Raw genomic sequence first — 17,378 nt, 5'->3', positions numbered from 1 at the left:
CAAAGGAAGCAAGAGCTTGAGAACTTGAGATCGGCTCATGAAGATCTTCAAAAGGAGAATGAGTCACTCCGCGCTCAACAGATCAGTTCCGCTCAGGAAGACTTTGAGCCACCATGTTTAAATTGTCTTGAGCGTGATAATGTTGTCTCTTTTGCTGGATGTTCTACTGATGCTACTGTTGCTATGTCTTCACCTACTGATGTGGAAACTAACCCCTCTTTTGAGGATACCACTACTATTGCTGATGAGAATGCCAGGTTGAAGACATTGCTTGAAACAGGGGTGTACAAAAGTCTCAAAGGGCATCAGACACTATGCGATGTCCTCAAGAAACAGATTCTGAACTGAAACCCTAGGAAAGAGGGTGTTGGGTTCGAGGAGGAAATGAATGTTGATAGTTCATACTGGAAGCCTGAGCAGTACCCCAAAATCACATGGGTTGCTGCAAAGGAACCTTCAGTGGATCCATCTACCCTATCTGGCTTCACTTGTGCTAACCCTATTACCATTGATGAATCCTTTGATGTAAACTACAAATTGTTTAAGAATCATAATGGTGAAGTATTTGCCAGGTATATTGGTACTAACTACAGGAATGGACCATCTTTGAAGAAGATCTGGGTGCCCAAAAGTTGTCTTGAGAATCTTCCTGTAAATGTCATCATGCCACCACCTGGGAAGAAGACAAACCCCAGACCAAAGGCTTCATATGGTCCAAAGACTTCATACAGACAAAGGACTCACCAAGTCACCCTAACGCCAATGTTTTGCAGGGAAACCATACTCAGACTTATGAATATGAGCGTGTTTCATCAAACCACTATGTTCATAAGACCAAGAACTATTCTGCTTATTCTTATGAGTATTATTCACCATCTGCAAGGCTATTTGCTAGGGCTCCAAAGCCGAAGCTCTCAGATGCCGCACTTAGACTCTTTGCTTCTAGGCCACCCCTGAAGATGTGGGTGGCTAAGAAATATTAACTCTCTTTTGCAGGGAAAGCCGAAAATCAAAGGTGTCTGATGCTTATGCTGAGGACCTAAAACATCTTGTGGGACGCAAGATAAAATGTCCGAATGGTCTTACTATGCATTTCGTTCTAGGATTCCTTGACAACCATCCTATCTATCCTAACCAGGATCTGAACTTTCATAATATGCTTGTTCATCAAATGTTTATGCTTGACATTTCCGTTGGTGAAGCCTATTCCCCGAACTGCACTGTAGGGTACGACACCAAAGGCTTCTGAGTGGATTATGGATAGTGGATGCACTAACCACATGACTGGTGGTCGAAGTCTCCTCATGGATTCAACCCTATGTCCATCTAACAAGAGTCACATCACATTTGCTGACACTGGTAAAAGCGGGTATTGGGTCTAGGTAGAGTTGTAATCTCAAAGGATTAGCACATGGATAAAGTGATGCTTGTTGAATCCCTTGGTTTCAACTTAATGTCTGTCTCAATGCTTTGTGATCTGAACATGATTGTGATATTTGGAAAATATATTTGCCTTGTTCTTATGGAATCTGACAAGTCTCTAGTCTTCGAAGGGTATCGAAAAGACGATCTGTACATGGTAGATTTCTCAGCAGGACCACAGTTGGCCGTATGTCTTCTAACAAAAGCTTCAGAGTGTTGGCTCTGGCATAGAAGGCTAGGGCATGCCGGCATGAGGAACTTGTACACTCCCGCGAATAAGAAGCATGTCGTAGGCATCGAGGGCGTCAAGTTTAAGAAGGATCATCTATGTGGTGCCTGCGAATCTGGAAACATGACAAGGGCCAAGCATCCCTCGAAGACAATCATGACGAGATCTCGTCCCTTCGAGCTACTTCACATGGACTTATTTGGCCCTACTCACTACTCTACCCTTACTACCACTGCTTGCCTCTATGGCTTCATCATTGTTGATGATTACTCAAGATATACATGGGTGCACATAATCCTCTATAAGAATGAAGTGCAGGATGTCTTCAAACGATTCGCCAATCGTGCCATGACCAACTATGGCATCAAGATCAAGCACATCAGAAGTGACAACAACACAGAATTCAAGAACACCGGTCTCGACACTTATCTTGATACATTGGGAATCACACATGAGTTCTCAGCTCCATACACACCTCAACAGAATGGCATCATGGAGCGCAAGAACAGAACCCTCATTAGATGGCACGAACAATGCTTGACGAGTAGAAGACACCAAGGAAGTTCTGGCCTGAAGCCATTGATACTACATGCCACGTCATCAACCATGTTTATCTTCACAAGCTTCTAAAGAAGACATCATATGAGCTACTTCAGAGTAACTGGTAATTCGCACCGAAAGGACATGAAGGTTTTAGTCTTCAGCCTCTTTCACTATAAAGTGGTTGAAACCGTGGATGTGCGGTTCGATGAGACTAACGGCTTGCAAAGAGAGCACCTGCCAAATGTGCTAGATGAAGCCTCACCGAGTGAATCTATCAAGCTTACGGGTACTGGAGAAATCATACCTTCAGAGGCACAGGCTGAAGAAGAAATCACCATTTCTGCACCTAATCAACCCGAAGACAATGCTCAACCCGAAGTCAATGTTGAATATTAAGTCAACGATCAGCAAGAGCAAAATCTTCGTCCAGTTCATCCTCGTGTTGCAAATGAAGTACATATTGAGAAGATAATTGATAGCATCAATGCACCTGGTCCACTCACTCGTTCAAGAGCAACATAGCTAGCAAATTTCTGTGGGCACTTTGCATTTGTCTCTATATCTGAACCCAAGAGAGTTGCTGAAGCCTTCATGGAACCTGAATGGATTCAAGCGATGCAAGAAGAGCTTCAACAGTTTGAGCTGACCAATGTGTGGGAACTGGTTAAGCGTCCTAATCCTCGCAAGCACAACATCATTGGCACCAAATGGATCTATCGCAACAAACAAGATGAGCATGGTCAAGTTGTTAGAAACAAGGCTCGTCTCGTTGCTCAAGGTTACACTCAAGTAGAAGGGATTGACTTCGATGAAACATTTGCTCCCGTGGCTAGGCTTGAAGCCATTCGCATACTGCTGGCCTATGCCAACCATCACAGCATCCTTCTGTACCAAATGGATGTGAAAAGTGCCTTTCTAAACAGAAAAATTGAAGAAGAAGTGTATGTTGCACAACCACCTGGTTTTGAAGACCCAAATCATCCTGACATGGTATGAAAGCTCAACAAGGCACTGTATGGCCTCAAACAAGCCCCTCGCGCTTGGTATGACACACTCAAAGACTTCCTAAAGAGCAAAGGCTTCAAACCTGGTTCCCTGGATCCCACACTCTTCACGAAGACATATGATGGCTAATTGTTTGTATGCCAAATCTATGTGGATGACATTATCTTCGGCTGCACAGACAAGAAATACAGTGATGAGTTTGGACACATGATGCAAGAGCAATATCAAATGTCCACGATGGGTGAGCTGAAATTCTTCCTCGGTCTTCACATCCGTCAGCAAAGCAACGACATCTCCATATCACAAGAAAAATACCTCAAAGATTTCCTGAAGAAGTTTGGAATGCAAGACTGCAAAGGATACACGACGCCAATGCCAACCAAAAGTCATCTGGGCTCCGACGACAATGGTAAAGATTTGGATCAAAAGGTATACCGCTCCATGATTGGTTCTTTACTCTATTTATGTGGAGGCCAGATATAATGCTTAGCGTTTGCATGTGTGCCCGATTCCAAGCGGCACCAAAGGAATCACATCACTTAGCTGTGAAGCGAATTCTTTGATATTTGGCTTACACCCCAACACTAGGATTATGGTATCCAAAAGGCTTAGAGTTTGATCTAGTTGGATTCTCAGATGATGATTATGCTGGTGACAAGGTTGATCGCAAGTCCACATCAGGCACATGTCACTTTATTGGATGATCTCTTGTCTGTTGGTCTTCAAAGAAGCAGAACTGTGCATCCCTCTCCACTGATGAATCTGAATACATTGCTGCTAGATCTTGCCGCGCTCAGCTTCTATGGATGAAGCAAACTCTCAAGGACTATGACATCCATCTAAAGCATGTGCCACTCTACCGCGACAATGAAAGCGCCATCAAGATTGCCAACAACTCGGTCCAACACTCGAAGACGAAGCACATTCAGATCCACATCACTTTCTCATAGATTATGCCATGAAGGAGGATATTGATATTATTCACGTCAACACTGAAGAGCAATTGGCAGATATCTTCACAAAGCCCTTGGATGAGAAAAGGTTTTTACAAGTTGTGGTGTGAGCTAGATATCTTAGAATCCTCGAATATCCTGTAGTTGGACACACATCCTAACGCTTGTGCATGTTGATGGCTTAGATGTGCAACACACAAAGTAACATATATCTTCAATCAATGAAGACATACACTCTAAGTGTGAATACATTAATGCAGAATTTGACTTCGTAGTGCCACGATATTTGTGCGCCGTGTCTGGGTCTAATACTTCCTATACGGTGGGTAACGCCACCACCAAATCCCTTTTGGAGTGTTTCATTTGATGTCATAATTGCATAGTCTTCGCATTTGGTTTGTCTTCAACATTGATTTGATTTTTTTAGTTTATCTTCGCAATGTTGAGTTGGTCTCATACTAATATATATATATATATATATATATATATATATATATATGCATGTTCTGTCCTCTACAGCATTCACCTATAGCTATGTCTTCACTCTTGAATCTTTCTGATCTAAGTGAATGTGATCGGACCCTAACCCCCTCTGTGCTTCTACCTCAAATTCTATCTATCCAAATCATATGCACTCTGTTGAAACCTGTCAAATGTCTTCTCTGAGTCCTTGTCAGCAGAAGACACAGAGACAAATGTTTAAATCTGTTTTAAATGCCATATCCTTTTTGCCTGAATACTGGAGAAGCCAGAACGACCACCCGACAATCTAGGCATGTGTGGGAACATGGAACAATTTCCAATAAGTTGCATGCATGCCACGTGTCCTTCAGATGTGAACCGCCAGGGGCACATGCGTAATTATGTTGTGTCGTCCATATCCTTATAAATACACACACACCGCGGTCATTATCTCTTCTTCCACCTCGCCACCTCGCACAAACCCTAGCGCCTTCGCTAGCTCGCGTCGACGCTGGAGACGAAGCGCTTAGCTGCCCCGACTTCTTCGACGCCATCCTCACGCCGGTCGCGGACCTCGTCTTCTCCGTCGCTGCCGTAGGTGTCTTCCGTCGCCAAGTTAGGGCACGGGAGATTGAACTGCTCGGCTTCAAAACTCTGCCTCGTCTAGCAGTTCGTCAGCGGTAAATAAAACTCTCTTTTTACTATCTTTTGATCCGTCAAATCCATCCACTTTGACCAAATGTAGTTTCTACACTTCCAAAATCTGGATTTGTCTCTGTCTGCATCTCATATTATGCTTAGGGTATTCACTTATGCTTCATAACTAGTTAGATTCCTCACTTGTACGTATTCATGGATTCATACAAATCTGGAACCAACTCTCTTCAAATAAGTGAATGCCTTCGCACTATGAGGTTAATGTATTCAAACTGATTTATCTTCAAAATCTTCTGAGAATGCATATGACCTCTTCTACTTCCCTCGCACCTTAATGCTGTCACAGGTACATGTCAATGGGAGAATCCCTTGGCTCTCATAGTCTGCATTCATTTGCAGAGTTCTTACAGCATCGCATTCACTCCCCTGAAGCCAGTTCTTGTTTGACCAGTAGACGGAAGCCATTCACCATTCTGAAGCCAATCAGTCTGAATATAATGGCAACAGAGAAATTAGCTAGAAAAGGTGGCAGGCAGCACAGAGGCAACACAACTTTAGATCTGCCTCCGGATCTGTATGAACTGTACAAGTCAGATCCTGAAGAAAGTTACGGTCAGCGCAAGACCATAATCCAATGGATTCGAAGATATTGGGCTGAACAGTGGTTCAAGTATAACTTCGTGACCCCTGAATATGCAGAGAAGAAAGCTATCAAGCGCCCATGGGGAGATATCATGTACAGGAATCTACAGCCAAAGTCGAAGCCTGAAGCCATTGCCCAAGGCTTCTACCCATTGCATGGTCCGAGGACCGAAGCCTGAGAATGCCGACCCATCATCCATGTTATGGTGTCGCGAAGACAATCTGTTCAAGCGCAACTATTAGTTTGCTAAGGAGTCAGCTACAAGGAATAAGAAGGAGCTAGGACTCAACTTCAACCCTGGTCCATCTGCTCCAAGGGCTGATGGCACGCGCGATGCCAATCCAAATGTCACCGGCCCCTTCGACAACTTCGATGGCCTCCTCTCTCACGTCGCTGCTCAGAGGGCTACGATGAATCAATCTACTGATGACGCAGATTCTGAAGATGCGCCAGCACCACCGAAGCAGATGAAGAAGAAGTCAAAAGCTTCGAAGCCCTCTGCCACACCCAAAGCTTCGACTGTGAAGCCATTGACTACTGCACCTCCTGAAGCCAGTGTGCAGTCCGAAGATTTGTCTCGTGTCTCCAAGAAGGCCGAGAAGTCCAAGAAAACCAAGAAGCCCAAGAAGATTTCTGGGCATCAACTGACTCTTGCTGCCGTTCTGCGCAACGAGGAAGACACCATTGATCTGTCTAGTGATGAAGATCTTGGCGATGACGCACTTGAGCAGTTGATCAAGAGCAAGCAAGAGGCGGAGATCTTCAATGATCTGCCCCTCTTTGATGTTGACATTCTGAACAACTTCATCGATGAGTGGTTCGGTGACCATAGCATTGGTATTGATGATCTTCAGCTGCCTGTGGACATCAGTGTCACCTTCCACGGAGCCATTGCCAATGAATTGGCCGTGGCTCAGAAAATCATCGAGCTGAAAAACAAGATTGATTATGAGAAGGCACATTTCAAGAAGAACGTGGCCAAGCTTAGTGTGGCAGATGTTCAAATCTTCAAGAAGATGATGCATGATCTCAAAGAAGAGTTTCACAAGAAGAGGGAAGAAGCCAAAGGCTCACGATAGTGTATGAAGTACTTCGCAGATAAATGTGTTCAAGCCCACAATGAAGATGAAAAGCACAAAGCTCTTAGGTGTCCTGGCATCGATCCCAGGATGGCTGCCAAGCAAAAGAAGAAGTTTGTTGTAGCCCAAACTGAAGCATCAAGGCAGGAAGAACCTCGCATTGTCTTCCCTGCCAGCATGACAGGCTCGAAGCATAAGGTCACCTCAGCAGCTTCAGAGCTGAAAAAGACAAGGGCAGCTGAAGCCGAAGCCAGGAAACACAAGCACAAGGATGCGTCTGATGATGCCCCATCCAAGAAGAAATTAAAGACAAAGTCTTCAAAGAAAGAGCGTGCTGCAGCCTCTGAGCCCCTCATTGTTGAACCCATTTCTGTTGCTCTTCCCGCCTCCACCAACCAAGAGCGTCGCCTTGTGATTCATGAGCCTGCTTCCACAGAGGCTCCTGAAAATGAAGAAGTTCCAGCTGTTGACCCCATCACAGCTGAAGACATTGGTCATGATGACAATGTTGAAGATGATGTAGTCCTTCCTCAACTCGAGCCCCAGTCGGTATCATTGCCTGCTCCCACGAGCAGTGAACTTATCAACATTGGTTGTCCATTGACGCCAATTTCTCAGGATGACTCATGGGCTGAGCGCCCTCAGCAAGACACCCCCGTCCTTGATGAGACACCCAGAACTCCACCACCTCAAGTCACCACTCCGGTGCTTGACGACGGCAACTACATGGTGCAGACCACTCCTTCACCAAAGTCGTAGCCCGCATTTCGCAGGCTTCGCAAAGGCCCCAGGCCATAGGTCACCATGTCGAGCATTCCGGAAGGGGAAGTGCAACAAAGCTCAGTAGCACGTCAAGTGTTTCATGAAGCCACCCCTACTGTGAATGTCTCTGAGTCTGAAGCCAAAGATGCCGAAGACATTTCGGCTGCATCAGCCAATGAAGATAAATGAAGAAACAAGAGAAGAAGAAAGAGTTGCCACACCCCCTGCTACTGATTAGCCCCTTCGCAAGGAGAATGTGATTGTGCCCGACCCTCCTGTTATTGAACAACGGAGGTTGAAAACACTAAGGCTGCCACAAACAACACCACTGAAGCCAATGACACTGTCATGGGTGAAGACAATGTGGAGCCTGAAGCCAACGTGGAAGCTGAAGCCACTGTTCCACCTCCAAGGCATCACACCATTGAACAGGCCTATGATCATGGTCAGCTTGCCACAGTTAGATGGCCTATTATGGTTCCTCCCACTGCTCCTGGGCCACAGTATGATTATCATGTGGAGCAGAGGCCACAAGTTCAGAAGCCCAAGCCACGACTGCCAAGGCTTCCAGGTGTTGCAACTACTCCAAGTTCTTTCAATGTGCACAGCTTCAGAGCGCATAACACCTTCTTTGACAGTGACAAGAATCTATACTCGAAGCCAAAGATCTCTTCCGATTGATTCTGGAGCCATCCTCAGCGCAGCTATTACTCCTGCATTCTATACAATCAAGAACAAATCTTTCCACACATGCGTCTTGATTGTGAAGCTATTGCTGGGCTGCCCTGTCTTGAAGAAGCACTTGATTGCTTCAGGGATGTTGGTCTTCTACCATTTGTGACAGACGAAGAGCACTGGAATGAAGAGCTTCTGCTGCAGTTCTATGCTACAGTTCACATTCGTGGTTACAACAGGGATCCGAAGACATGGATCCTTGAGTGGATGTCAGGTGATGTACACCACGAAGCCAAAGCTCGTGACATTATCGAGCTTACTTCTCTGCCCACTCCAAGTGAGTTCTACAAGCCTAGTTGTCAGCATCATCAAGATGAACTGCAGAGTATCTTCCAGTGGCTCGAGCCAAATATGAGTGAGATGCTCAGTATGATGAAGTCACTACCTCCCGATGCTGAATACCCCAAAGAGTTCTTCGTGCAGGACCCCGAGTACTTGCCACACACAGTTTATCATATTCCGAGGCGTACTCTCTGGCCAATCAAGGGACACTCTTCTGAAGCCAAACTTGAAGGAGCCATGAAGACTTTGGTATTTTATATCATCAATGGCATCAGATTCAATACCCAGGATTTCTTCCTCAAACAACTCGCTGCATCTGAGATTGATCTGTTTGGCTTGAAGTTTTATGCTCCATAGGTGATGCGCCTGATCAACCATCTTGTTTTTCTGCCTGAGGTTGATATGTCCATTGAAGCCACCTACCCCGAGCCTACCAAGAAGCCTCTACATCTTCAGAATGCCGAACACCAAAGCTTCTCACAACCAATGGAGGGAATTCTTGTCCCCAATACTGCGACCCCTACTTATCATCTGGCTGGGAATATGATAGTGCCACATCGTGCCAACACCGAAGCCACTGCAAGTACGGTTGCCCAAAGGCCTCGGAAGCGATCTCGAGTACTCAATGACCGAGAGCTTCTTGGGGCCTTGCATCAGAAGTAGGATAAGCATCATGACTGGGTAAAGCGTCAGATGCAGAGTGCCTTGGTGGATGTCAATCGCATTCGAAACTTGGCCACCAAGAACTCGTTTGTTACCCATGAAGCCTGTCGGCGGTCCTGGAAGAGTCTCACACTGCTTTGTCCTGAAGATGATCTTCGCGAAGATGGCTTCACTGAGGACTTCAAGTTTGATTCCAGGCCTCCACAAAATGCAAGCTGGCATCGCACTCCCTCAATTGAAGATTCTGAGCGTTCATCTTTGGTTGCAAATATTGTTGCGAGAGTCGTCGATGAAGAAGACGACGTCACTTCACCAACAATGGCTGCACTGCATCTCGACACTGCATCAGGCCCGTCGGCACCACCAAACTCCAATGTTGACCCTGCTCCTTCATCTACTTATGATGGGAACACGTAGATACTCTATGTCTTCAAACCTTTTTGGTCAGTACTGACAAAAGGGGGAGAAGCTTATGAGTTGATAGTCTTCAAGCGGGTCCGTATTGGGTGGTTGCATTATTTTTGCTAAGTCTTTACAACTCTCGTCTTTTGAAACATTTGGTTATTTGAGTTGTAACACTTAAACTCGATGGTCGTCTGCTACTTTTTCTGCTATCTTGTGATGCGATGATAAATTCCGCATGAAGCCATTCCGCAGACGTCCATTTTTCATTACGCATGTCATTATCTTCGTTATCTCTTTATATGCATGATGAATTGTCTTCGTAAGTTGAAGAGAATCTCCACAAAGTATAACCTACCATGTGCATTTGCATTCAAAAGCAAACTACTTATATGCACATCTTCAGGGGAGCCTTTGCTACTTATGAAGACAATGCCTTAATTCTTAAACTTTCACATACTTTTATCCCCGTTGAAAACTTCAACCGGTTTGTCATCAATCACCAAAAAGGGGGAGATTGTAAGTGCATCTAGTGCCACCCTTAGTTGGTTTTGGAGTATTGACGACAAATTTGATTGAGGGACTAATGTGTTTGTGAGAATTGCAGGATAACACAGGCAGTAGTCCCATATTGATACAGTTTACCTACCAGAGATGACCCCTAAAAATGTGTGAAGACATTGAAGACAATAGTGGTATGTGAAGATATTCATAGTGAAGATTATGACATGAGAAGACATTCACATAAAGACTATGGAGTGCGAAGACATAGTTGTTTCATAGTTTCCTTTCCATCTTTGTTGAGTCATAGGAAGCACCGTACTGTTAAGTGGGGTCCAAGTGAACAAAGTCAGAGTGACTAAAGTGATGTTCAACCAAATCCTATGTCTTCGAGCGAAGACAATGGGAGCATATCTTATCCATAGCTGGATGAGTCAGCTTTATTTGTAGCCCAAGTCAAGCTACCGCATGTGTTTGAAATCTGACCGTTGGACACGTGTCAATTCCTTAGTGACCCAGGGTCATTTCGGACAAATCAGGTCGGGTTGCCTCCTGGCTATAAATAGCCCATCCCCTACACCATAAATTGGTGGCTGCTCAGAGTTAGTGCATGGCTTTTCTCGTTTGAGAGCAACCCACCTCCGAACCATTTGAGAGAGAGATCCTTGCAAGGATAAAACCCAAAACACCGAGAGCCAAAAAGTGTTAGGCATCACTGAAGTCTTTCTGTCCGCATGATCTGAAGACTTGTTACATTTGAAGACTGTGAATCCTCGAGCCGGTTAGGCGTCGCGTTCTGAGCATCCAAGAGTCATTATGGCGGTTAGGCGGCGGCGGCTAGGTCTAGGAACTTGCTGTGATAGATACCATGTAAAAGACTAGAATAGGCTATGCAACACAATTGCATTGATCGGTGCACCACATACGTATATATGATATACAAAGGGGGGCACAACCTCAATTATACAGATAAACTAGAAGGTGAACCCAAGATACAATATACACGTACAATATATTTAACGCTCGATACTCCTCCTTCCTTCTCCCATGAACGAATCCATACAGACTTGGGCTCTCGTAACTTCTTTAAAAACGAACCGAAAGTACACCGTGAAACATTAACGAAAGAAGAGAAAACGATGGGAGCAACTAGTTAACGAGCGCTCCTTCGGGAGCCTCGTAATGATCAGCGTCACTTGGCGCGCTCTCAGCCATTTGCCACGTGTCGCGCTCTGGATGCTCCCTCTGGATTTTGTTTTTTTATTTTTCCGCACGCTTCGGTTTTCTAAATGTTTTTTTTCTGGGTTGTTTCGACGTTTTGGTTTTCTCCCGGTCTTCCTTAACTTTTCGATCAAAAAAATTTGAAAAACAAATTTTGCGCGAAAAAAATGCTTTTTTCCTTTCGCGAAAGTCACGGTTTTTTTTGCGAGAGGCACGGTTGTGCTTTAGCGAGAGTCACGGCCGTGCCTTTTGGAAACGTAAAAAAACATGTTTTCTATTTTTTTTTGCGAGAGTCACGGTTTTGTTTTCGCGAGAGGCACGGTTGTGCTTTCGCGAGAGTCACGGCCGTGCCGCTCGATGCTACCTCTTGAGCACTGCGTTGGTTTTCCCTTAAAGAGAAAAGGGTGATGCAGTGGAGCAGCGTAAGTATTCCTCTTAGTTTTTGAGAACCAATGTATCAATCCAGTAGGAGGCCACGCACGAGTCCCTCGCACCTACACAAACAAATACACTCCTCACAACCAACATGATAAAGGGGTTGTCAATCCCTTCACGGTCACCTACGAGAGTGAGATCTGATACATATGATAAGATACTATTTTTGGTATTTTTATGATAAAGAGAAATAAAGATGCAAGTAAAATAAATAGCAAAGGAAATAACTAAGTATTGGAAAATTAATATGATGGAAAATAGACCCCGGGGGCATAGGTTTCACTAGAGGCTTCTCTTGAGAGCATAAGTATTACGGTGGGTGAACAAATTGCAGTTGAGCAATTGACAGAATTGAGCATAGTTATGAGAATATCTAGGTATGATCATATATATAGGCATCACGTCCGAGACAAGTAGACCGACTCCTGCCTACATCTACTACTATTACTCCACACATCGACCGCTATCCAGCATGCATCTAGAGTATTAAGTTCAAGAGAACAGAGTAACACTTTAAGCAAGATGATATGATGTAGAGGGATAAACTCATGCAATATGATATAAACCCCATCTTGTTATCCTCGATGGCAACAATACAATATGTGCCTTGCTGCCCCTACTGTCACTGGGAAAGGACACCGCAAAATTGAACCCAAAGCTAAGCACTTCTCTCATTGCAAGAAAGATCAATCTAGTAGGCCAAACCAAACTGATAATTCGAAGAGACTTGCAAAGATAACCAATCATACATAAAAGAATTCAGAGAAGACTCAAATATTGTTCATAGATAAACTTGATCATAAACCCACAATTCATTGATCTCAACAAACACACCGCAAAAGAAGATTACATCAAATATATCTCCACAACAGAGGGGGAGAACTTTGTATTGAGATCCAAAAAGAGAGAAGAAGCCATCTAGCTAATAACTATGGACTCATAGGTCTGAAGTAAACTACTCACACTTCATCGGAGAGGCTATGGTGTTGATGTAGAAGCCCTCCGTGATCGATACCCCCTCTGACGAAGCTCCGGAAAAGGCCCCAAGATGGGATCTCGTGAATACAGAAAGTTACGGCGGTGGAATTAGGGTTTTGGCTCCGTATCTGGTAGTTTTGGGGTACATAGGTATATATAGGAGGAAGGAGTACATCGGTGGAGCAACATGGCCCCCACGAGGGTGGAGGGCGCGTCTGGGGGGAGTTAGGCGCACCCCTACCTCGTGCCTTCCTCGTTGATTGCTTGACGTAGGGTCCAAGTCCTCTGGATCATGTTCGTTTCAAAAATCACGTTTCCGAAGGTTTCATTCCGTTTGGACTCAGTTTGATATTCTTTTTCTGCGAATCCCTAAAATAGGCAAAAACAGCAATTCTGAGTTGGGCCTCCGGTTAATAGGTTAGTCCTAAAATAATATAAAAGTGTACAATAAAGCCCAATAATATCCAAAACATGATATAATATAGCATGAAACAATAAAAATATTATAGATACGTTGGAGACGTATCACTCGGAAAGGGAAAAACAAAATGCGTTTTCTGTTTCTTTTTTCTTTCGCGAGAGTCACGGTTTTGCTTCTGCGAGAGGCACGGTTGTTATTTCGCGAGAGTCACGACCGCCCCTCTCGGAAAGGAAAAAATACGCGTTTTCTGTTTTTTTTTCTTTTGCGAGAGTCACAGTTTTGTTTCCGCGAGAGGCACGGTTGTGCTTTCGCGAGAGTCACGGCCGTGCCTTTCGGAAAGGAAAAACAAAACACGTTTTTGTTTTTTTTTTCGCGAGAGGCACGGTTGTGTTTTCGCGCGAGTCACGACCGTGCCTCTCAGAAAGGTGAAAAATACGCGTTTTTTGTTTTTTTTTCTTTCGCGAGAGTCACGGTTTTGCTTCTGCGAGAGGCATGGTTGTGCTTTCACGAGAGTCACGGCCATGCCTCTCGGAAACGAAAAAAAACGTGTTTTCTGTTTTTTCCCTTTCACGAGAGTCACGATTTTGCTTCCAAAAGGCACGAGTGTGATTTCGCGAGAGGCACGGGCATGCCTCTTTTGAAAACGAAAAAAAATCATGCTTTCGGTTCAGTTTTTTCGTCTGGTTTTTTTCATTCTTTTTTTGTGAAAAAAAGTTTGTCAAAACCTATTAACATGAGATCTAGTTTTGAATATTTCAACGCGAGGAATCCAATGGTGAAAACGATTCGAGATTTGAACACACGATTTTAAAAATAAAACATTTTAAATAAATGAATCTATAAAAAAAATTCTCAAGTTGCAACAAATGACGTGTTGCATGTGCGTCACTTATCGCGACCTGGAAAGTGAAGTGTTTACAAGTACTCGATTTCACAAAACGATTCGCGAACACAGTCGTAGAAACAGTCGAACCATGGGCCGTCCTAGAAAGAGGAATCCAGTTAGGAGGAGTTCCCATCTAAGAGGCCCAGTTTTTTTACAGACCCGACACATGACGAAACAATGGGCCCATTTACCACATTGCACCGCATCCGCACAAAGGCCCATGCGACCGTTCAGTCCAGCCCAAACTTCTACCGCGAAACCCTAGTGCTCGGCACGAACCACCTATAAATTCCCATCCCACCGCGCCTCCCCAAAGCCTAGAAGACCCCTGCCTCCTGCGCCTCCACTCCCATCGCCTCCCCAAGGTAAGAGCCGCCGCCGCCCTTCGTTCCCACCTTGCCGCCGCAACCCCCCCCCCCCCCCCCCCCCCCCCCCCCCCCCCCCCTGACGCTGCATCGTGTCTTTACTCTTGCAGATCGCAGATCCTCTCCGGTGAGAATCCGTCGCCATGTCTTCCAGCGAGGTCGCCTGCACCCTTGCCGCCCTCATCCTCCACGATGACGGGATCCCCATCACTGTAAGTTGTTTGTCTTGGTTCCTTCTCTTTGCGCGATTCCTGGTCTGTTTCGTTGTCTGAGTGTTGTTGCTTGGCCCAACGCAGTCCGAGAAGATCGCGACGGTGGTGAAGGCTGCCGGAATCAAGGTTGAGGCCTACTGGCCCGCGCTCTTCGCCAAGCTCCTGGAGAAGAGGAGCGTCGATGACCTCATCCTTTCCGTCGGATCTGGTAAATCTCTCCCGCTCTCACTGTGTTATAATCCTCTGTAGTTTGTCCGAGGCTTTGATTCACCTGGCCCGTTGTGTACTTTGCAGTAGATCATATTTATGTAACGTACTTTGATCTGCTGCTTGGTTAGTCTGTGCAAGTAGAGAATCCATCGCTTCACTTCATGTTAGACAATTTATTATTAAATTGAAGGATGATCTTCTAGTATATGTACCTCTTAGCTGTTATGTTTCTGAATTTAATTTCATGTGTAAATTTGTAGCCATCCCTGTTTGACCAATCTTCTGCATTGTAATAGCAGAAACCGAGTATGCTACTCTTGATGTTTGTAATTTACCATGAGCAGCAACAGCAGTCGTTCTATGCTTTACGTTTTTCTTTACTTTTAATCTTGTCAATGTAGTAATGTATTTTATTTGTTTATAGGTGGAGGTGGTGCTCCAGCTGCTGCTGCTGCTGCCCCGGCTGCTGGTGGTGCTGCTGCCGCTGAAGAGAAGAAGGAAGAAAAGAAAGAAGAGGCCAAGGAAGAGAGCGATGATGACATGGGCTTCAGCTTGTTCGACTAAGCTGTTCAATTCCAGTTCTCCTGTGGGTTCTTCTATGCGAAAGACTTGTCTTATGTGCTTTTAGGTCGAATTTTGAAGATTTATTATGTTATGCTGTTTGAGACTAAGTATCTGTGCAATGAGTACTGCAAAACCTCCTTGGGATTGTCTTGTTAGAATGAAAATGGTTCTACATTATGTTTATTGATCTTTTGGTGCATGTTTTCCTTTTTCTGGTCAGTTACTGATTATGTTGTCACCAGTTTTCTATGCTCTGTGCTTGGATGACTGCCTGTAGCTTTTTTGAAATTGTGTCCCGTTGATTAATTATGGTGATGCAGCTGATTTGGTGGGGTGCACGTAGCTGCTCGTATTATGTGTGCCGATGGGTTTGTGTATTTCTGCTAAACATTTATACTCCCTCCTTTCATCTATATAGGGGCCTAATGCGTTTTTCAAGACCGTGTTTGACTACTACATGACATGAAAAACATATTAGGCCCTGACATGAAAAACATATTAGGCCCTGTAGGGAGTAATCTGTTTCTAATGGAAAGGTACTTCTTGCATGATAATTTGGCAGCTTGTTGTGCAACAAGCGCATACTTGAATATAACAGCAGGAGTTTGACAGTACAGTACATCTACCAATACCAGTTTTTCCAAAGAAAAATTTAGGCAGTTCTGTAGAAATTTGGCTAATTAGTTCCATGGACCCCTTGTGAATATAAAAATGGTTTTTCATTCCTTCGCGAACTGAAAACGAATAGAAAAGATTGGCATACCTCAAAATTTCAGATTCTGATTTTACTAACTAAAAACCCATGAAATTGATACTAAACTTACGCCATGACTGACTCTTATTGGCCATATATATATACTTGTATCCATGCAACACTCTCTCTTTGTTATGTGCATCCATCGCTCTTTCTTTTCTTGGCTCACTCGGGTAAATGCTGGTTCAATTTTTTTTGAAGAATCAATTTATTATGGAAGTTCACCGAAAATCCAAATTATCTTTTTAAAGAATCAATGTATTATGAAATATTATGAAAGTTCACTGAAAATACAAAGTATCACACGAGAAACCCTAATCTCATAGAGAGGAATTTATGACAGAGCTCCATGGACTACATCAAAATGTACGAACTTAAGGGGTTAAGAGCTTGTTTTGGACTGCTCTACTCCTTAAAATTCAGCTTTGTTTCAGAAAACACAAGCCAAATGGGGTAGCTCCATGATATGCTGCTCTGCAAAAAAACTAGAATCCGAGGTACAACTCTTAGTCTTTTATGAAGCTCTTTAGGGGGTGCTCACCCCTTCGTTTCTTCCCCCTCAACCTCTCATTCTTGAAGCTGGAGCTAGATGACAGCCAAACATTCCCTCTGGTAGTACTACAACTTCTAGATGAAACTGCTCCAAAGTGAATTTAGTGAAGCGAAACCAATTTTTGCGAAGTGAAGCAGTCCCAAACAGGCCCTAAATCTTGTCATATAGCAATACACCCTAATATCATAGCGGCATATGACGAGAAATCCTGATCTCATAGCCCAAAGAGACGAGGGGAATCTATTCCGTCGACTACATCAAAATAGACAAACTCAGGTTACGAACAAACTTAAGAAGCACCGCCATCTTGCCCAAGTGCAGCACCTAGGACTAAAAATACCTAACCTAAACCGAAGCGAAGGTACCAAGATTCCCTTCCACATCACTGGCCGCCAAAGCGGCAAGCAGAGGGCAATCCTTTAAGAATGGAAAGTTCAAGGC

General features: G+C 44.4%; 1 protein-coding gene across 2 annotated transcripts; it reads left to right on the top strand.

Annotated features, from left to right (window-relative positions):
* Positions 1-14,507: 14,507 nt before the first annotated feature.
* On the top strand, positions 14,508-15,813 carry LOC125518606 (60S acidic ribosomal protein P1-like). Of its 2 annotated transcripts, none has more exons than XM_048683438.1 (4): positions 14,508-14,644; positions 14,755-14,856; positions 14,941-15,064; positions 15,491-15,813. In XM_048683438.1, exons 2-4 carry the CDS (start codon positions 14,788-14,790, stop codon positions 15,628-15,630), a joined length of 333 nt encoding a protein of 110 aa, XP_048539395.1. In that variant the 5' UTR covers positions 14,508-14,644; positions 14,755-14,787; the 3' UTR covers positions 15,631-15,813. The 2 variants fall into 2 exon arrangements, with proteins under 2 accessions (XP_048539395.1, XP_048539396.1); XM_048683439.1 differs by having other exon boundaries at positions 14,583-14,644; positions 14,762-14,856.
* The last annotated feature ends 1,565 nt before the right edge of the window (positions 15,814-17,378 follow it).

This window comes from Triticum urartu, chromosome 7, assembly GCF_003073215.2.
Source record: "Triticum urartu cultivar G1812 chromosome 7, Tu2.1, whole genome shotgun sequence".
NCBI classification, from domain to species: Eukaryota; Viridiplantae; Streptophyta; class Magnoliopsida; order Poales; family Poaceae; genus Triticum; species Triticum urartu.
The sequence above is the reverse complement of the archived record's forward strand: the minus strand, read 5'-3'. Positions and strand labels throughout refer to the sequence as shown.